Source organism: Pagrus major, chromosome 7 (assembly GCF_040436345.1).
Source record: "Pagrus major chromosome 7, Pma_NU_1.0".
Classification (NCBI taxonomy): domain Eukaryota; kingdom Metazoa; phylum Chordata; class Actinopteri; order Spariformes; family Sparidae; genus Pagrus; species Pagrus major.
Genome location: NC_133221.1, coordinates 34,563,368 through 34,585,490, shown reverse-complemented (window position 1 = coordinate 34,585,490; position 22,123 = coordinate 34,563,368). Strand labels below are relative to the sequence as shown.

The following is a 22,123-nucleotide window of genomic DNA, read 5'->3' as shown; positions in this document are numbered from 1 at the left end:
GCAAAAGGATCTTGGTGATGAGATCAGCGAAGATGTATGGCAGGATGTGATCTCAAATGTAGGTTGGGCTACAAGGGATGCAAGGAGTAAGTTCATCCATTATAAGATTGTACATAGATACTATTTTACACCACTGAAACTGTTTAAAATGGGATTAACTCAGGACAGTAAATGCTGGAAATGTCATAAGGAGTTGGGGACATTCCTTCATGCTATATGGGACTGTCCTATGGTACTGCCCTTCTGGAAGGTGGTGCTGAAAAACCTTGAAGGATGGCTTAAACAACCTTTACCAGAATCCCCACAATTATGCCTGCTAATGGATAGGGCTCTAATGCCACCAAGCCTTACCAAAGCAGAGGTCCGGGTGACAATGACTGGTCTTGTTGTTGCGGCTCGGCTCATACTACGCAAGTGGAAGAGCCCACATAAACCAGAGCTTGTGGAGTGGTTAAAACTCATGACAGAGACTGCTGCCTTTGAAAAGATGGTTGCTAGGGTTAATAATGTTCCAAATAAAATTAGTCAGATATGGGAAGTCTTTGTGAACTACATAAGGGATGTGCCATAGGGGGGTGTGAGGCATGGTTGGAAGGATAGTTACATTACATTGCATGTAATTGTATTTATTTATGCTTTGAATATGTATGAAGCATGAGGGGTGCCAGGGGTGGGGGCTGCCTTTGAGTTGTGGGATGAGTGTTCTGTTTTCATCAATGTTGTATTTTGTTTTTATTTTTTTTCAGATGTTTTTATTTTCTCTTTTTGTCTGTTTTTCTCCTCGTCCTATCAATCTGTTTCTCCTTTTTTGCTTTCTTGAACAGACTATTGATTTGTGCGATACCTGTAACACTTGAAATGTCTGTAAAGTTATGTTAAAACAAATAAAAATTTGAATGACAAAAAAAAAAAAATAACTACATCGTCCCAAGTTCATCTGGTCATGAACAGTACCATGTGAATATGGTGATCGGGTACTGCTCCTGCCCACTTGGGATCTCCGGTGGACAATGCAAGCACCAGAGTGCTGTGGCAAGCAGGTTTGGTGTGCATGACAGCTTCCCCCGCATTTCGACACCTGCCATGAGGAAGCTGTATCATGAGATTGCCACTGGTGAGTTACACCTACCGGCATGTATAATGAGAAAAATTAAAGCCCATGTCTTTCCTCAAGAGGGAGGGAAAAGTATACATTTTTTAAAATACAACTTTGGGCTGTATTGCATTTTTAAATAATTTTTATAACACATTTTGATTTATTGTCTCTTTGTAGTGCAGCTAAAGTCTAAAATGTTTTTAACAGGCCGACAACACAACTGGAATCATGTCATGTTAGTTTAAACTATTCTGTCATAACTGTCAATGCACACAACAATATAGTCTTATTTAAATAAACTGACTGAAGACTTATTTCAGATCTTATCCACTTATCCACTATTTTGTATCTTAATATGATACAAAATATTAATAATAAATATAGCCGCAAGCGGCAATGGCCAAGATCCAAGCAGAAATGGCATTTAATGACTTCATACGACCTTTAGAGGAAAGTGAATGCATGCCACATGGATACATTGGCATAACCATGAGTGTATCTAGTGTATACTTGGGGATTCAAACCTAATTTTGGTTCTTGATATTATTATTATTATTACATTTGGTTATATATATTATTATTTTCTCCCCCACCAAAAATATTAGAATCATATTGGAGATTCTAAGATCCAATAAGAACTGGATTTGATAAGTAGAATCAGAAACAGAATCAATCAAATCTAAACAATACCCAATCCTGCTTGAGCAGCCCTACTTTAATGTCTTTGAAAGTGTTGACAGAGCAGGGTTATACAGTGGCACAGCATTGTGAACCCAAAAGTTAAAAGATCAAGCACCAAATACAAGGATGAAAGAATATACTGAAAGAAATAAACATAAATCGGAGATGCTACACACAACTGCACTCAGCTGTGGGTGCAAGGCTTTATTAAACATGCCCACAATGGATATCAGACAGCTGGCCTGTCAGTCAATCAATCAGTCCTCAATCAACTCAAACAATCAATCAGTAAACATAACATAACATAAAGTTTGCCCATCATAAACACAAAATAACAAACAAACATTTAATAATTGGGAGCAGCAACTCAACACAAACAATGCAGCTTTCATGTCACAGTGGAACAATCATAACCAACTGTGATGTCACAGTGGATCAAACAGTGCAGCTTTGATGTCACAGTGGAACAATCATAACCAACTGTGATGTCACAGTAATCCAAACAGTGCAAGTTTGATGTCACAGTTGAACAATCATAACCAACTGTGATGTCACAGTAAACCAAACAGTGCAGGTTTGATGTCACAGTTGAACAGTCATAACTAACTGTGATGTCAGAGTGGATCAAACAGTGCAGTTTTGATGTCTCAGTGGATCGAACAGTATAGCTTTGATGTCACAGTAGAACGACATAACCAACTGTGATGTCACAGTGGATCAAACAATGCAGCTTTGATGTCACAGTGGAACAACATAACCAACTGTGATGTCACAGAGGATCAAACAGTGCAGCTTTGATGTCACAGTGGAACAACATAACCAACTGTGATGTCACAGTGGATTAATCATAACCAACTGTGATGTTACAGTGGATTAAACAGTGCAGCTTTGATGTCTCAGTGGAACAACAAAACCAACTGTGCTGTCACAGTGGAACAATCATAACCAACTGTGATGTCATTGTGAAACAATTATAACCAACTGTGATGTCACAGTGGATCGAACAGTACAGCTTTGATGTCACAGTGGAACAATCCTAACCAACTGTGAGGTCACAGTGGAACAATCATGACCAACTGTGATGTCACAGTGGAAAAACTATGACCAACTGAGATGTTAGTGGATCGAACAGTGCAGCTTTGATGTCACAGTGGAACAAACAATGCAGCTTTGATGTCACAGTAGAACAATCCTAACCAACTGTGAGGTCACAGTGGAACAATCATAACCAACTGAGATGTTACAGTGTCTCGAACAGTGCAGCTTTGATGTCACAGTTTATCGAACAGTGCAGCTTTGATGTCACAGTGAAACACAAAACCCAATGTGATGTCTCACTGGAACAACCATAACCAACTATGATGTCACAGTGGACCAAACAGTGCAGCTTTGATGTCACAGTTGAACAATCATAACCAACTGTGATGTCACGGTGGAACAATCACAACCAACTGTGATGTTACAGTGGATCAAACAGTGCAGTTTTGATATCTCAGTGGAACAACATAACCAACTGTGATATCACAGTGGAACAATTATAACCAACTGTGATGTCATTGTGGAACAATTGTAACCAACTGTGATGTCAGAGTGCATCTATTAATGCAGCTTTGATGTCACAGTGGAACATTCATGACCAACTGTGATGTCACAGTAAACCAAAGAGTGCAGCTTTGAAGTCACAGTTGAACAAACATAACCAACTGTGATGTCATAGTGGAACAATCATAACCAACTGTGATGTCACAGTGGAACAAACATAAAGAAATGTGGTGTCACAGTGGATCAAACAGTGCAGCTTTGATGTCACAGTGGAACAATCACAACCAACTGTGATGTAGGAGTGGATGAAACAATGCAGCTTTGATGTCACAGTGGAACAATGATGACCAACTGTGATGTCAGAGTGGATCAAAAACTGCAGCTTTGATGTCATAGTGAAACCACGCAACCAACTGTGATGTCACAGTGAAACCACAAAACCAACTGTGATGTCACAGTGGATGAAACAATGCAGCTTTGATGTCACAGTGGAACAACACAACCAACTGTGATGTCACAGTGGATCAAATAATGCAGCTTTGATGTCACAGTAGAACAATCCTAACCAACTGTGAGGTCACAGTGGAACAATCATAACCAACTGAGATGTTACAGTGTCTCGAACAGTGCAGCTTTGATGTCACAGTTTATCGAACAGTGCAGCTTTGATGTCACAGTGAAACACAAAACCCAATGTGATGTCTCACTGGAACAACCATAACCAACTGTGATGTCAGAGTGGATCAAATGGTGCAGCTTTGATATCACAGTGGAACAACATGACCAACTATGATGTCACAGTGGACCAAACAGTGCAGCTTTGATGTCACAGTTGAACAAACATAACCAACTGTGATGTCATAGTGGAACAATCATAACCAACTGTGATGTCACAGTGGAACAAACATAAAGAACTGTGGTGTCACAGTGGATGAAACAGTGCAGCTTTGATGTCACAGTGGAACAATCACAACCAACTGTGATGTAGGAGTGGATCAAAAACTGCAGCTTTGATGTCATAGTGAAACCACGCAACCAACTGTGATGTCACAGTGAAACCACAAAACCAACTGTGATGTCACAGTGGATGAAACAATGCAGCTTTGATGTCACAGTGGAACAACACAACCAACTGTGATGTCACAGTGGATCAAATAATGCAGCTTTGATGACACAGTAGAACAATCCTAACCAACTGTGATGTCACAGTGGAACAATCATAACCAACTGAGATGTTACAGTGTCTCGAACAGTGCAGCTTTGATGTCACAGTTTATCGAACAGTGCAGCTTTGATGTCACAGTGAAACACAAAACCCAATGTGATGTCTCACTGGAACAACCATAACCAACTGTGATGTCAGAGTGGATCAAATGGTGCAGCTTTGATATCACAGTGGAACAACATGACCAACTATGATGTCACAGTGGACCAAACAGTGCAGCTTTGATGTCACAGTTGAACAAACATAACCAACTGTGATGTCATAGTGGAACAATCATAACCAACTGTGATGTCACAGTGGAACAAACATAAAGAACTGTGGTGTCACAGTGGATGAAACAGTGCAGCTTTGATGTCACAGTGGAACAATCATAACCAACTGTGATGTCACAGTGGATCAAACAGTGCAGCTTTGATGTCACTGTGGAACAATTATAACCAACTTTGATGTCCCAGTGGATAGAACAGTGCAGCTTTGATGTCACAGTGGAACAAATGTAACCAACTGTGATGTCACGGTGGAACAATCATAACCAACTGTGATGTCACAGTGGATCGAACAGTGCAGCTTTGATGCCACAGTGAAACCACAAAACCAACTGTGATGTCACAGTGGATGAAACAATGCAGGTTTGATGTCACAGTGGAACAATGATAACCAACTGTGATGTCAGAGTGGATCAAAAACTGCAGCTTTGATATCATAGTGAAACCACACAACCAACTGTGATGTCACAGTGAAACCACAAATCCAACTGTGATGTCACAGTGGATGAAACAATGCAGCTTTGATGTCACAGTGGAACAACACAACCAACTGTGACATCACAGTGGATCAAATAATGCAGCTTTGATGTCACAGTGGAACAATCCTAACCAACTGTGAGGTCACAGTGGAACAATCATAACCAACTGTGATGTCATATTGGAACAATCATAACCAACTGTGATGTTACAGTGGATCAAACAGTGCAGCTTTGATGTCACAGTGGAACAATCTGAACCAACTGTGATGTCACAGTGGAACATCCAACATTGATCAGACTACACAACACCACCCCACAGCTCCCAACACCTCCTTTCTCCACTGATTAAGGATTCAACCATACACTTCACTGTCACAAAGACTGATTGTTTTTTTTTGTTGTTGTTGTCATTTATTATCTCAGGAACCTTGCACATTGCACATTTGCACAGGCACATTTATTACATATTGCATATGCATTTACATACAAGGACAGTTACTATATATAGTATATTTATCTTTATTCTAATAGTTTTTTATTATATTTTTTATTCAAATTGTTGTTTTATTCTTTCCAATATCTCTCTATTATTGTCTGTCAGCTTTTTTTTTTTTTGGCCTTTGTATTGCTTTATTGATAGGACAGCTTCAGAAATGACAGGAAACAGTGTTACACTTTGTGTTACAGGGCAGGACCCAAAAGCGGACAGTGAGGCAGAAGTTGAGTGCAGGCAGATTCATTGAAATGTCAACAATGGAATACCCAGGACAAGATGTAGCAAAACTTAAGCTGGAGAGTCCGTCGGAGAGGGGAGAGGTGTTGGAGGAGAGGTTGCTCACTGTGGTGCTGGTGGACAAAGTGGCGTGTGGAGGCTCAGGTTGAGCCGAGACGAGAGTGCCGATTGCAGAAGTGCTGAGAGCTGGGTTGCGGGGTGTGGAGCCACTGGTAGCTGGGATAGTAGTTGAACGCTGGAGGTAGAACAAAAGATAATCAGGTTTCCAAGTAGTGTTGCACGGTAAATCGATACTAGAAAGGTACCGCGGTACCCAGCCGTTAAAAACAATACTTTTTCACGTTTTATTAGTATTGGTACTTTATGAACTTTGTGCGACAGCGGTGCAGCGTGTCTGTGTATGCAGCTTCTCTCTGCTTCCTCACTGCCTGCAGCCAGAGTGGGCGTGGTTTCATGGTGACAGACAGTCACAGAGCAGAGCGAGACAGACATGGCTGAAAGTGGCATGAGTGCTCCTGCCGACCGTCCTAGGCTTGTTGAAAAAGCAGACGCACGGAGGCTTATGTTGCCGACAGTAAGGGCAAGCCCACGGACACCACAAAGCCCGTCTGTAAACGATGCTTTAAATCCGTAATGACCAAGGGAGCCAACACGTCCAACGAAACATCTAGCTGACAGACATGCGGACTTGTTCAAAGAGATCAAAGAGCTGCAGGTTGGCGATAGATAACATAAATATCCCCCAGATGTAAGTCAAGCGAGTTTTTTTTTTGTGACAAGCGAACTTTTGTCACCATCAGAGTTGCACGAGGCAGTCAGGGGTAAAGCCAACTGTTTAACAGTCCGATGTGGTTCCACATAACAAACATGTTCTGGTTTTCATATGTTTATGTTCTGTGACAAATCTTTTTATTTTTTAAACAGCTGCATAATCATTTCATTGTTGTTATAACAGGTTAAGTAGCTATAAAGCTCAACAGGTTTTACAAAAATATATATTTTTATTTTAACTTTTTACATGCTTGTTTTCCTGGCCAAGAACGTTAAATTGGCCAAAGAACTGTCCATATAATAACGAACATGCTCTGGTTTTCATATGTCCATGTTCTGTCACAAATATTTTTATTTTTATTTTTTAAACAGCTGCATAATCATTTCATTGTTGTTATAACAGGTTAAGTAGCTGTTGGGAATTGATGGTAGGGCAGGTGTGGTTATTAGGAATTAATAATTATTGAAAGTAATTATTAAAATTAATAAAATAAAAATTAATAAAATTATTTTTTAAATCGTTAAAACGGGGCACCACCCTGAAATCAGGGACCAATAACCAGACCAAAATTAGTCTCAAAAGAAGGGTTCACTTTAAATGTAAATATTTGTAAAAATATTTACAATTAAAGGAACAGTGAAGGAAATGAATCCTAGCACTGACCATCACAACCAGTAAATGCTACAAACATATGCACAAAATAATCACAGAAAACTGCTATGTACAATATAATAGACTTTATTATTGTTAGCAATTTGATTAAATCAATGATACCTTCAATAAACAAAATCAATTACTCAACCAAAGCAGCTAAACTAAGACAAACTCAAGCACAAATAACAAACAAGCATGGGTGTGTGTGTGTGAAGCGGGTTCCTCCTCCAGCCCTGGTGCATTATATCCCTGGAAATATGCGGCCCTCAGGCGCCTATAGTATTCTTTAGGAGATTCATGCTTCTTTTGCATGACGGCTAAGGCAGAAAGGGTGGCAGAGGCAGGATCGGTGTACAAGAAATACTCATCCCGCAGAGCATGGCAATGGGCAGAACAGTGGTCTCGGGTTCCTGGTGGGAGTGTCTCCATGAAGACATGGACACTCCTGGTTGTTGTCTTCCAGACCAGCTTAAGTTTCTCACGTGTTGAGGCGTGAGAAAGATCGAAGAGACAACACTCAAGCTCCTGAAGATAGTCAACAATGTTTGACTCGGGGCTGTCTGGGTCAAAGCGTTCGATGTCTCTTGCGAGGGACTTGATCTGATGAATGCGCAGGCCATGTCCCCAGGTTGGACCTGTGCTGTCAGAGTCATCTGAACTGCTAGAGTCCCTCATATCGCTAAAGCGATCAGAACGGTGGCCCCCCCTTCGCGGTGGGGATGAAGTCCGTTCAAGAAGCAGGCGTGAGCTGTGCGGTGTGCATACAGCTCGGCCGTGAATGGGGGTCCAGAACCAGTAATGCTGTTCGAGACACGGTGGTAACCCTGCTCCCTTTGGGGTGGGATTACAGTGTCACAGCATACAGTGGTCCTGAATTGTAAATATTTTACAAATATTTACATTTAAAGTGAACCCTTCTTTTGAGACTAATTTTGGTCTGGTTATTGGTCCCTGATTTCAGGGTGGTGCCCCGTTTAAATGATTTAAAAAATAATCTGATTAATTTTTATTTGATTAATTTTAATAATTACTTTCAATAATTTTTCATTCCTAATAACCACACCTGCCCTATCATCCATTCCCAACATAGCTATAAAGCTCAGCAGCTTTTACAAAAATACATATTTTTATTTTGACTATTTAAGTTTAAGTGTTTTAATTAATAAAAGGAAATAAATCATTTTAAGTTCCACATTTTGTCATCTAATATTTTATTCCATTACTTTTGATGATGTTTTAGTTGTCCACTGTGGTATCATTTCAGTATTGGTATTGAGATATTTTAGGCAGGTGTCGTACCGAAGTCATAATTTTGGTATCGTGACAACACTATTTCCAAGTAGACATATAATAAACAGGCAAGAGGCTTAGTGAAGCGACTAGCTGGAGCCATATACCACGTTGATGTGGCATAATCATCTGGCAGCAGGTAGCGTGAAGACCAAGGCCTTTAAGCAGGCACTGATTGCCATCCTGCCGGTGTCCTGTAGGTGTGCATGTGCGTCCGCAGCTCCAATGATGTGAAACTCCACCCAGCCTCTCACTGCACCTCTGTAAGCACAACAAACAAAAACAAACACCAAAAACACACAAGTCCACCATAGAACTTGACAGGACGTAAAAATTACCTCCCCCTCCCTGCCTTCAGGCGTCAGACCCAGTTTCTGGGGAAACTCATGGTAAAAGTCGACCAGGAGCGTAGGATCCAAGATGAGAGACCGGGAAATCCAGGAGCATTCTTCAGGACCGTAACCCGCCCGGTCCACAAGGAACTGGAAACCCCGGCCCCGACGACGAACATCCAGGATCCTGCTGACAGTGAAAGCAGGGTAGTCGTCGATGAGCAGGGTGGATGGCCGGAGGGCTGAGGTCACTGGTTGAAACAGGCTTGAAGTGAGGCTGGAGGTGGCGCGAAACGCCTTACAAATGTTCGCCAGATTCATTTTTCAAAACAGGGCAAACAGTTATCAGCAAATAAAAACCTAGATATGGCAGTTTTTAAACTTTGGTTATGTGTTATTATTTGTTGAAGCAGCATTTTCATATGACTGGTGATGTAATGTTTCAACCAATCAGCTGTCTGTCTTTTCCCTCAACAGTCCAACCAAGATTGTTACAGAACACACCCTGTAAGAGGAACTGTCATATGACAGCTACCACAGTCCTCACCTAACTTATCTGGAGTCAGCTATGGATTATCAGGAGCAGGTAGGAACCAACAACACAAATTATCAGCAGAATTATCTAGCAAAGGCTCAGAATTGTTAACAGTGACAACTTTGATAAGCCAATTTTTAATTTTATAGTGCAGTAGCACCTGCATTCTTAATAAATCAGACTTTGATAATTCTGTAGTTAATGTAATGTAAGCAATGTAACATTAAGTTATCAGTGTAATGTAATGTGCTCATATAGCATTGACATTTCAGCCAATGGAACAGTGAGGTTAACTGTCTTCCAGGAGAATCTTTGAAAAAGACTTAAGCATAACCGGCATTATTACATTATTTCACATTGCATTCACTGAGTATATACTTTTGCCCAAAGTAACTTACAACAAGCACATTCAGCCTCTATAGGAACAAGAACTCATCATAACTATGAGTGCATGCCTGACAAACAAACAACATCTATGAGGGTTTTCAGTGTTAGTTCATCTGGCCATGACGAGTATTTACCATTCCTAAAGAACTGGTGTCACCAGCTCTGTCCTGAACTGAATGATATGTAGTTAAACCTGCTTTCAGGCAGGTTAGGGAGTGGAGCAGGGTGGAGGCATGTCAGAAACTGCTTCTTTTATTATTATTCTATTTACTGTCATGTGTTTTGTAATGATTGCAGGTTGGAGAAATTGTGTCCACTGCCAAATTTGGAGACTTGATAGAATTTTCCTATCCCATCGGCTATTCACACTGGGGAGTGTATGATGAAGATGGACACGTAATCCATTTTGCTGTTGCAGGTGAGGACAACATCCAGTACATAGATTTACAGTTGTTTCAAGCAAAATAAGTAGAACAAATACTAATATCACTTTCTTTAAAACTAGATTTTGATATAGTGCTGCTCGACAGGATGGTACCTCAGAATTAGGTTATGATTCTGGACAAAATCCCTGAGGTTGTTGATGTTTCAGTTTTGAAGGACTGTTGTAGGGTGACCAGGTATGATGCAGGACCATGATAAATAGACAAAACTTTTTTGTAGCCGGGAGTGGGGCTGGGCTGCCCTTTAACTTATATGGTAATATTCTCTAGTGTCATGACATGACTTTTATTGTGAATTGGTGCTTTACAAATAAAGATTGATTGATTGATTGATTGGTTGATTGATTGATTGATTGATTGATTGTATGGTGACCTCTATAGAAAGCTCTATAACCTTAAAGCAATGGCTCTAATAGTGGATAATATATAATTTGATAATGCAAAAGTTAGGCACCTGGGGGAGGAAAAACACAAGCCAGAGGCTTTTTTTTTTTACAACCTAGCAATCCAAAACTTCTTCTTATTAAATGGCTTAGAACTCCATAAACTATTTGTAAATTAGTCAAGGATAAGGTCGCGGTCACACAAATACAAATGCAGGCAATTAAAAATCGCCTGTTGGTGCTGAATGTGTTCAGTGCAGGATGTGAGGCACACAGAACTCAGTCTACTTGTTTGTACTCTGGGGTAGTATTGGTTGTGGCCTTCAACTTTGCCAGTCAAAGTTCACCAAATTGCAAACGTTTTGTTTTTTTTGCCCCTTCGCTCGCATAGAATTCACAGGCGAATGTTGATTTTACACGAGTGACCCAGGGCCTAAGGGTTGCTGCAGCTGAAAAGAAAATGTAAAGACACACACAGGCACTGTAGTACAGTCAAAAAGTAAAAAGGTCGGATAACAGCTGAAAAAATCATGCTAAACTACAGCAGGTTGTGTGCAGGTGTCCTGCCAGAACTGGCCTCAGTTCTCACACAGTGTAATTAATCACACTCTTTCTGCTATTGTTTAACATGTCATGTGATCAGTTGTGCTTCTTTTTACATTGCAGCTGGGTTCCATGTTTGCACTTTCTCACTTATTAATTTTGACCTCATATGAGGTGACAGATTGTAACACGAAAATGAATCAATATAAGGTCACTTGAAAGGCATCAACTCTTCCAATGCACAAAGATCCACTTAGTTGAACATTGTTGTAATTGTGCATCATCATCTTCACAAACCAGTTACTATTATTGTGTTGTCCTCAATTGTGGCTATTGTGCAAAATACAGAACACAAAAAAATATAGCCATACACTTCTTTCTTTTTTTCCCACGCTTTTATTTATTATTACTTTATTTACCATCTTTGTTTACTGAAAAACAAAAAGTAGTACAGCTTCCACTGGAGATAATAGTTCTGACAGCTTGAAGGCTAGTTCAGCTGCAGCAGCTCAACAACAGGCTGGTTTAGTCTATTATGGTGCTGTTTGACAATAGTATAAACACTAAAGGATACATATTGTTTCATGGTGATGAACTGAGATTGTTTTCTCTAACTACTGTGCATCCTGAAAGTAAACTATTCCATTCAAAATGAAGTACCCAGTGCTCGTTTTGATGCTGCTCCAATCATTTCTATTTTAATTTGTTTTAATGTCTTTTTTTTTGACTCTGATATGTTTTGTTTTTTAATGTACCTTTTTGCACATGCAAGCAATGACAAAACTATGCCTTTTGCATGCAAAAGGTAGACAATAAAGTATTTTCTATTCTTTTCTATTCTATTCTATTCTACAGAAGAGGGGCAAATACTGAAACTCATACGTACTTACCTGCAAACAATATTGCCTGTATGTGGGGACCTTCTAATTGGGGAAACCAGGATCCGGAGAGTACCTCTTGGTGAGGTGAACGTCCCCTCTGGAGCCCATGTCTTGATCAGTAACAACCGCCATGCCTTCACACCATCTGCACCTGACGATATGAGACTACGGCGCGATGCCCTTCTAGATCAGGTCTTCACATATGACCTTCTCAATCTCAACTGCGAGCACTTTGCCACTTTTGTACGCTATGGAAAGGCTGTCTGCAACCAGGTAACCCTTGGCACTGCAAAAAGCAACATCTTGCAGTGTTTCTCATTTCTTCTGTGTTTAAGAGTAATTGTGTGCAATCAAATTATGTTTTGATATTAAAGGGTACCCAGGTGAAAAAATACTATACTTGAATTATACTTTTACAGATTGTACTAAGTACACATTTAGTATGCTTTTTTGTCATGTAAGTGTGCTCAAGTAGTCATTAAGTACTACTTGAGTACTACTTAAGTACACTTAAAGTGTAAACAGTATGTTAAATTGGAACAACTTTTCACAAACTTTAAGTGTACTAAAGTACACCTGCGCAAGTACACCGTCACCTGATTTGAAATACGCTTGCAGTACAATTGTATTAGACATCCAGTATGTTAAAAATATACTTAAAATGCCTTAAAATTAAATTGATAGTTGTGTAAGATTGTATTTTTAATGCACTTATCATTATTCTAGCATGCCTTTATAATACTTCAAGTTTACATCAAGTGCACTCTGACTATTTATATTACTTTTCAAGTGCACTATTATGTTAATAAAAATGCATTTATAGTAAGGGTGTCACGATTTAGATTTAAAATCGAAATCGATCGAAATTAATTCACAATCTCGAACTTTGAATTAAAAAATGGAATGGTTGATGATGCCACGCCCCCATGTCACGTCCAGTCGGCTTGCCAAGGGGGAAAAAAAACACACACGTGTTGAAGTGCTGCGTCAACCTCCTCTAACTTCCGCTATTAGCTACAGCCAGTCAAACGATAGCATGGTGTTACACCATTCCTGTTCGGCTCCCGGACCATGGTTGGGAAGCACAGGGGAGATGATTTCTTCCAGGGCCGAAGATTATGTTTACCTTCGGGGTGACCCCCTTTCACGCCTAAAGCTGGTCGGGAAATAATACCAGGGAGCTTTGCTGTATCTTGAGGAGCCGTCGCCTTTATTCAGAGCCAAACTGCAGCCTATATTGTACACTTTATTTCTGTCGCTACTATTACTGCTACTCCTTTCGCTTCTCCTTCCTCTCCCATTCATTCACTGTCCGCACGTACACACGCTCCCTCACTCTCGCTCGCCCACTCACACCTTACGCACCTTGTATATGTCCAACTGTTCAGAAATAGTTCGTTAAGACACTTAATTGTTCAGAGAAGACTATGGACATGGCTGTTTTATTTTTTTGTTTGTTTTGTTATGAACTTGAATGTCATCTTCTGTGAAGAAGACTGCAGTTACAAAAGAGAAACTAGATGGCAGGTTATTTTGTTTAAGTTTCCAATTGACTGAAGATATAAGTTATTGTTACATTATGTTGTTAATAAATGTTTTAAATTTGACAATGTAGTGTGGTACATTGCTAACAAAGGTCAGATATTATATTGCATAAAAGTCTAGTCTAAAAATGGCATAGCAACCTGTGCTTTAAAAAAAATAAACGTAATTAAAGCTGCAAGCAGCGATGAACGGGCCCTCGCAGTCCACGTGCGTCGGGGCATTCTGCTGTCGCGGCATGCTGCTGTCACTACATGGTGCTGTCGGGGCTTGTTCATGTAAAAACTTCTGTTGAGGAATGAGAAGTGAAGGCAGTCAAACTGTTATTTAGTAATTTAGCAATAAAAGCGCCACCTATTGGCCGATTTGCACCGAATTTTGCACAAACCGTCATGGGGCCATGGAACATAATTAGGAAAGGTGCACGTGCACGCACGCACTGACAGACACATATATGCAATGTATAATACAGCCCGAGAGCATAGTTCCTAATAAGCAATCACATAATATTGACTAATATTTTATATAGGCTCTAATTATCACACCGGGGAATACTAATGAACCCCAACCTAAATCTAAGGTTGGAATACATAGCTTTCATGTTTGGGCTGGGATACATAACAGCAAGTCAGCAACAGACTGAGTAAGACCTGAATAAATTAGTCAATTTTAGGCATTTGGCCGCGTCATCCTCCAGCGCCTTTCTTTTTTTCTCTCTCTCCCTCTCGGCACCGCCCCCCCCCCCCAGTGTTTACATGAAAATGGTATGGCCCGACTGAAAGCAGGAAGTGCCGTTTTTTTATGTCTCTGGCAGGAGTTCTCAATACAGTTCATGTGATAGACACACTCCATGTCTCCTCTCCATTTATTACACACAAACATGGTGTCAGAAGTAGGTGACCAAGTATTCAAGTAGCTAAGTAACACATAAGAAGACATCAGCATCACAATGGCGTCTGCAATACCACCACCAGGAGAGATGAAATTGACCGGCGACCTCGCAAACAACTGGGACGAATTCAGGTCGGAGTTTGAAGATTACATGCTGGCAACTGGTCTAAAAGAAGAAGAAAAAGATGTACAGGCAGCAACCCTGCAACGGGTGATGGGCAGTGAATGTCGACACATATATAAACACAACTTGGGACTTTAACCGGAGCAGGCGAAAGACCCCACAGCTATCCTTGACGCTTTGGAGGCGCATTTCAAGCCAGCCAGGAACGTGATATTTGAGAGATATATCTTCGGCAACTGCAAGCAAGACGAAGGGGAACCCATTGATGCATTTGTAACGCGCCTAAGAGAGAAGGCTGCGTCCTGTGAGTATGGAGACATTAAAGAGGATCTGATAAGAGACAGACTGGTGCTAGGTGTGTGCGATGAGGCTGTGCGCCGTCGCCTGCTCAGAGAGAAAAAGCTCACACTCGCATCAGCCATAGAAATATGCTGGGTGGCAGAACTGACGGCTATGAGTTTGAAAGCAATGACACATGACAGACCTCTGCACCCAGGAAGACCTGCCATGACAGGTCTCAGAATGAGGCGCCTGGCGCGAGCTAAGGCGCAACATGCAGATTTTGTGGCAACATGCACAGGCGCGGACGTGAACTTTGCCCTGCATATGGCAAGAACTGTCGCTATTGTGGAACAGCAAACCACTTTGCAAAAATGTGCATGAAGAGGGGCCAAACCACTAGACAGTTAAACGCAGCAGATACCGAATGCCCGGAGGATATGAGCCCGTCTGACACAGAGGCACACATATATACGACACAGAGCATTGGGGCAGTGCAGGGATGTGGGAAGAAATGGTTTGTTAATATTAAGATGAACGGGGGATCTCAGAGATGCTAGTTAGATTCAGGGGCGACCTGTGATGTAATGAGCATAAAAGATATGAGGAGACTGGCACCCCAGGCAAAGCTATTACCAAGCCAAACCAGATTGGTTCTATATTCAGGCCAGTCAATAAGATCCATCGGCATATTCAAAACAGAGTGTGTAGTGAGAGGAAAAACACGCGAGCTGAGCTTTGAGATAGTGAGGAGCAGTCAGAGACCCCTGCTGTCAGGTGACACCTGCGAGCATCTAGGTTTGATGCACTTCACCATACCTAAGGAGCTACTTATGGTAGGACACAGCAGCTCAGAGCTTCTACCTAGGCAGCATCTTATCAACACCTATGACGACGTTTTCAATGCACCAGTTGAATCGCTCCCAGGGGAGGTTCATTTTGAGTTAGACAAAGATGTAGCTCCAGTGCAGGCTTCTCCACGTAATGTTCCAGTGGCTCTCAGAGATGCAGTCAAGGCTCAATTAGACAAACATGAGAGAGATGGACATTTAGCCTCAGTGTCCGAACCAACCGAGTGGATTAGCAACATGGTGATAGTCAGGCAGCCAGAGAAACTGAGGATTTGCATAGACCCCAAGTCACTAAATCTAGCTTTGAAGAGGTCCCACTACATAATGCCAACACTTGAGAATGTTTTATACAAACTGCCCAAGGCCCGTGTTTTCACTCTTGTAGACGTGCGTGATGCCTTTTTAGAGTGTAAGCTAGATGAAGAAAGCAGTTACACAACCACATTTTGGACGCCCTGGGGCAGGAAACGCTGGTTAAAGCTGCCTTTCGGGGTATCGGTGGCCCCAGAGATATATCAGCGAAAACAGCATGAGCTACTGGCAGGGCTCAAGGGCGTAGAACCCATTGCGGATGATATACTGGTGGTGGGGCGTGGGGACACAGATGAGGAAGCCACAAAAGACCATAATAGGAAACTGCTAGAGCTCATGGATCGGTGCAGGGAGGTCAAGCTTAGACTGAGTCTGAAGAAACTGCAGTTTAGGGTCAGGGAGGTCAAATTTCATGGACACATTTTGTCAGCAGAGGGGCTCAGGGTGGACCCTGAGAAAGTCAGGGCTGTTCAGGATATGCCTCTCCCCACAGACGCCAAAGCAGTACAGAGACTGATAGGCTTCGTGACCTACCTGGGGAGGTTCACCCCACACCTCTTGGAGGTGTGTGAGCCACTACGTAGGCTGCTGGACAGGGATGTCCCATGGCACTGGCTACCTAAGCATGACGCTGCAGTTAAAGAGATCAAGCGTCTGGTCACAGTGGCCCCGATCCTGAAATACTACGACGTGACCAAGCCAGTCCCCATCCAGAGTGATGCAAGTCAGAAAGGACTGGGCTGCTGCCTATTACAGGAGGGACAGCCAATAGGGTACGCATCACGGGCACTAACTCAGACAGAACAGAATTATGCACAAATCGAAAAAGAGTGCCTGAGTATTGTGTTTGCATGCCAGCGGTTTCACTACTACCTGTACGGGCGGGGGGAGATCACAGCAGAAACTGATCATAAGCCACTTACCTCAATCTTCAACAAGCCCCTCCTCACTGCCCCCAAGCGTCTCCAGAGCATGCTGCTCACACTCCAGAGTTACAACCTCAAGGTAATATACAAGCCAGGCCCTGACATGCACATCAGTGACACATTGAGCAGAGCCACATTTTTACCACAGAGGACTGACACAAGATACACAAAACACAACATCTGTAACCTGCAGAGGGCGCAGGAGGACACAGAACAGATAAACCAGGCTGATTACCTGAATGTCACCAGCAAGCGTCTAAGTCAGATCAGACAACACACTGAGGGAGACAAAGCTCTTCAGTTGCTGAAGGCAGCAGTGCTCCAGGGATGGCCAGATCGCCTGGAGGACACCCCTCTGGCCATCAGAGAATACTGGTCAATCAGGGACAAGATCAATGCACAAGATGGAGTGCTCTTCAAAAGCCAGAGAGTCATAGTCCCAAAATCGCTGCATGCAGAAATGTTGAAACACATTCATGCCAGCCATGTAGGAGGAGATGCTTGCTATAGGCAGGCGAGAGACACGCTGTACTGGCCAAACATGCACGGGGAAGTCAAGGACTATGTGAGCCAGTGCTCAGCGTGCAACGAATACTCACATGAGCAGCAGCGTGAAACAATGTTGTCACATGCACTCCCAACGCGGCCATGGCAGATTGTGAGTATGGACTGGTTCAGGCAGGCAGGCAAAGACTTTCTGCTTATTGTAGATCATTATTCAGATTTTTGGGAAATAGAATTGCTCCCAGATCTTTCAGCAGAGACCACAGTACTGAGATGCAAGGCCCAGTTTGCAAGGCACGGGCAGCCTGACCGGGTGATAACAGACTGTGGGCCCCAGTTCGACTGTGAAACATTCAAAAGGTTTGCAAAGGAATGGGACTTTGAACACATTAAGTCCTCAACCAGACATCCGAAATCTAATGGAAAAGCAGAGTCAGCTGTGAAAATAGTGAAGAATCTGTGTAAGAAGGCGGCCTGTGCAGGCAACGATCCGTGGCTGGCTATTCTACAGTGGAGGAACACACCCACGGAGGGCATGTTCAGCAGCCCTGCACAGAGACTGATGTCTCGTAGACTGAGGACCCCGCTCCCAGTGGCTGACACGCTCCTGGAGCCGAGCGTGGTCACTGGGGTTCCAGACAAACTGCGGTTAAACATCAAACAGCTAAGCTCTGGTACGACAGAGCATTGGCCAGGACATTAGAATGAAGCCATTGCTCGGGGACAGGACGGGCAGGTGGAGAAGAGGAGTTTGCATGCAGCAGCTGGGTCCCAGATCGTACCTGGTGGATGTGGAAGGAACACACTACCGGCGAAACCGGGTGGACCTGCGACCAGCAGAGGTCGGAGGGACACGGCGCCATCCCGAGCAGCACGGCGAGCAGCAAAGCAGCCCACCTGCCGAGCAACCCAGTAGTCCACCCCGAAATGCAGTGGGTAAGGTCATAGACTGTGGCACAAGTGCACAGGAAGTCAGGCCGCCAGGGCAGAGTGTACTTCACCAGCCCATGGGTAATTCCCCACCCACACCAGGGCACAGGGCGGCCAGCGGCAGGCTGGTGAGGGTGCCAAACAGACTGAACCTATAGACTGGACTTAATGCTTGGGCCAATTTTTGTTTTGTTATTGTGTGATGTTGAAAACAAATAAATAAATAAATAAAAAAGGGGGTAATGTGGAAACAACCTGGAATTTATTTTTTACTTGAATTCAAGTTGCAATACATTTAAACAATTAAGTGCAATAAGGGCTATGTTAAGCTGCTATCTAAAAAAGGGGAGATGTTATGGGATTGTTCTATAGTGGTAGCTCCCCCCCCTAGTGTTTACATGAAAATGGTATGGCCCGACTGAAAGCAGGAAGTGCCGTTTGTTTATGTCTCTGGCAGGAGTTCTCAATACAGTTCATGTGATAGACACACTCCATGTCTCCTCTCCATTTATTACACACAAACACACACCGCAGCAGGTACCAGACACACGTCACACACCCCTTCCTCCACACGCTGTCTGTGTGGTTGATACGGACAGTTGGGGCGGGTGTTAATCAAAACAAACCAATCGTCTTGTCCTCCTCACATGCTACTGGCCTGAGTGGCCTCTGATTGGCCTAGCCTGCCTCTCTGACTCTCTGAAAAAAGTCAGATAGCCGCGACGCCGGCTGACCGGCAGCCTGTTTAAAAAAAAAAAAAAAAAAGAGAGAGAGAGACGCAGGCCAATCATAGGCTGGCGCTTCGGGAATACTCCCAGTTCTCCCTATGGCCAGTCCGGGCCTGCTATAGACTGTATATAAAAAGGGTCTGTACTCAAATGTGAAATACTGTAAATGAACTAGACTAAAAATCTGTTGCATTGTAATACTGATGAAATACACATTTGTCATGATTAAGGAGAAGATATGTTCTACCAAACAATATTGAACAAAAAATCCCTGCTCAGATTGACTATAATGTACTGTAACAATGTATTTTTTCCATAGGCTAAATAAACGTATATCTTTCTGACAATCAAGTATTTGTGCATTAACTGGGAATGAAATGAAAACAAATGTACTAGCACATACATGTAATATGTAGAAAGTGTATTGCTAAGTAATTACTCCTTTCATAAGTACACTAAATTACCACTGTTAGAACTATTTAATATACATTTTATGAAGAAGTATGGCTTAAAACAAACTCAACTTCATTTGCACTTTTTTAAGTGTACCTAAATTCACTTCCAATTAAGTGAAACTAAAGCGCACTTTAATGGAGTATACTAACAGTATATTACAAATGACTCAAATAAGCATACTTATCTTATGAATACTATTCGACAAATGTAAGTACTTTGAAATAAAGTATGCTTTTTTAAAAGTATACTTTTGAACAATTTAAAATAGACTTACAATAAAGTACACTTTTAAATAAGTGTACCTAAATTCACTTCCAATGAATTGAAATTAAAGTGCACTTTAATAAAGTATACTAACTATATATTACAAAAGACTTGAAATCAGTATGCTTTTATTATGAATACTAATATACTACTATAAGTACTTTGAAATAAAATATACTTAGTAAAAGTATACTTTAGAACAATTTAAAACAGACTTACAGTAAAGTACACTTTTAATAAGTGTACCTAAGTTCACTTCCAAAGAAGTGCAAATTAAGTGCACTTTAATAAAGTATATTAACCGTATATTACAAATGACTCAAAAATAGTACACTTTTAATAAGAATACTAATATACTACTATAAGTACTTTGAAATAAAGTATACTTTTCAAAAATGTAATTTCTCTTATCTCCTCACCCCCATGCTGATGGAAAGTTGGGGGAAGTTTCATAGCCGACATAACATTTCTGTAGCTTTACAGCAAAACGGCATTCTCCTGAACAACCAAAGTAGCTGGGGACTTGTTTTAATAAGCCACTGAAGAAAGCATTAAATGGCTCCATACGGCTCGTCTGGTGTAAACCAAGTATCCAGACGCGCAATTGAACTTGTGCACCCACTTCACTAACACTTTTAGCTTAGCAGCTATACAGCATAGATTTCAGCTTATAAAGGGTGTAAATAACAGTTTTTCCAAATCATTTTGGGATCTCGGGGCTTCCAGAGACTTGGATTATACCAGACGAGCTTTGTGGAGCCATTCAGTGTTTTTTTAGTTGTTTTTTAATGTTTTAAAACAAGTCCCCAGCTACTTCAGTTGTTTAGTAGAATGTTGTTTTGCTGTGAAGCTCCGGAAATGTTTTGTGGACTATGAAACTCGAAACTTCACCTGAATTTCCATCAGCAGATAATGACTGAGTTTTAATTTTTGGGTAGACTTTTCCTTTACCTCGTGAGATATGGTAGTGTAATAACTTCCGTCTTTAGAGTCAGCAGTAACCTGCATTTTGGCCATATCAGACCAAGAAAACTGTTGCTAAAAATGAAAGAAAAAAAAAAAAGTAATGATGATAATAAATAATGTTTGTTGTGTGCTGCTTTAAGCGGCCTGAAATACATGACATTTTTAGGACCTTGCTGACCATTAATGACCACTAAGAGACTGTGCTGTTATCCCTCCTATAGATTCCTACAAGATCCAAGAATGTGGAGTGTGTGGAGGCGACTGCAACCTTCGAAGGCATTGTCTGCCCCAAAGAAACTGCTGAGGATCATTCTGAATGAGCCCGCTGACTGTATTTTACGATTTATTAATTAACCTGCCAAGCAACTTTTTAGGGGTGGTAGAAACATGGACAACTAGAAATAAACAATATTAAATCTCTCTGTATTCTGCAAATTTAGAAATTCAAGATTTTCATTTTTGGCCCTCTGTATAGCTAGAAGGGTGTTTTATTCCAATGCTAGAGTGGAAAATAAGTACATTAAGACTGCAACAAACAATTTCTTACATTATTGAAATGATTGATTGTTATGTCTGTAAAATGCCCATTATAAATTCGAGCCAAAGCTGAGATATTCATTCATTAAATATAATTATTTAACCACCAGTTTTCTATAATATATGGAAGATATTTGGTTTACCATTATACTGTATATGACAAAAAAGCAAATCGTTGCTCTGAGGAGCTGAAACCAGGTGATAGTAATCTACACAGACCCCCAGATGTAATGTAGTAGATGAGAATAAAATGAATCTGTAAATCAGTGCAAATAGATTAAATCTGTGTATCATTTGTTCTTTTGATTCTCAATTGTCAGTCTAAAATTGGAAAATGAAAAAATGATTTGTTATTTCGGTAATTGTTCATGAATCTGATACCAAAAAATAGGCAACAGGCCGAACTTAATTTTGATATTTTATTTGCCCGATTTGTGTGAGGACAAATTGACTCACACAGAAGTTATGGTTTGTTAATGGTGCTTTATGAGCTGTAGCTTTTCAGGTTAACACACCAACCTCTTTGGCTTCTCTCCCGGTCTTCTGCTGCTTTTCACTCATCCACCGGAGC

General features: G+C 41.5%; 1 protein-coding gene across 1 annotated transcript; it reads left to right on the top strand.

The window, feature by feature from the left end:
• Positions 1-9,638: 9,638 nt before the first annotated feature.
• LOC140999736 (phospholipase A and acyltransferase 2-like) lies at positions 9,639-21,335 on the top strand. Its single transcript, XM_073470256.1, has 4 exons — positions 9,639-9,656; positions 10,290-10,410; positions 12,217-12,515; positions 21,237-21,335. The coding sequence occupies exons 1-4, from the start codon at positions 9,639-9,641 to the stop codon at positions 21,333-21,335; spliced, it is 537 nt and encodes a 178-aa protein (XP_073326357.1).
• Positions 21,336-22,123: the final 788 nt, after the last annotated feature.

What these genes read in the sequence shown, in the direction of transcription:
- LOC140999736 (XM_073470256.1), top strand. An exon ending in AATCCATTTTGCTGTTGCAG is followed by an intron (nt 10,411 to 12,216) that starts GTGAGGACAACA and finishes TCTATTCTACAG; the next exon opens with AAGAGGGGCAAATACTGAAA. An exon ending in GAAAGGCTGTCTGCAACCAG is followed by an intron (nt 12,516 to 21,236) that starts GTAACCCTTGGC and finishes TCCCTCCTATAG; the next exon opens with ATTCCTACAAGATCCAAGAA.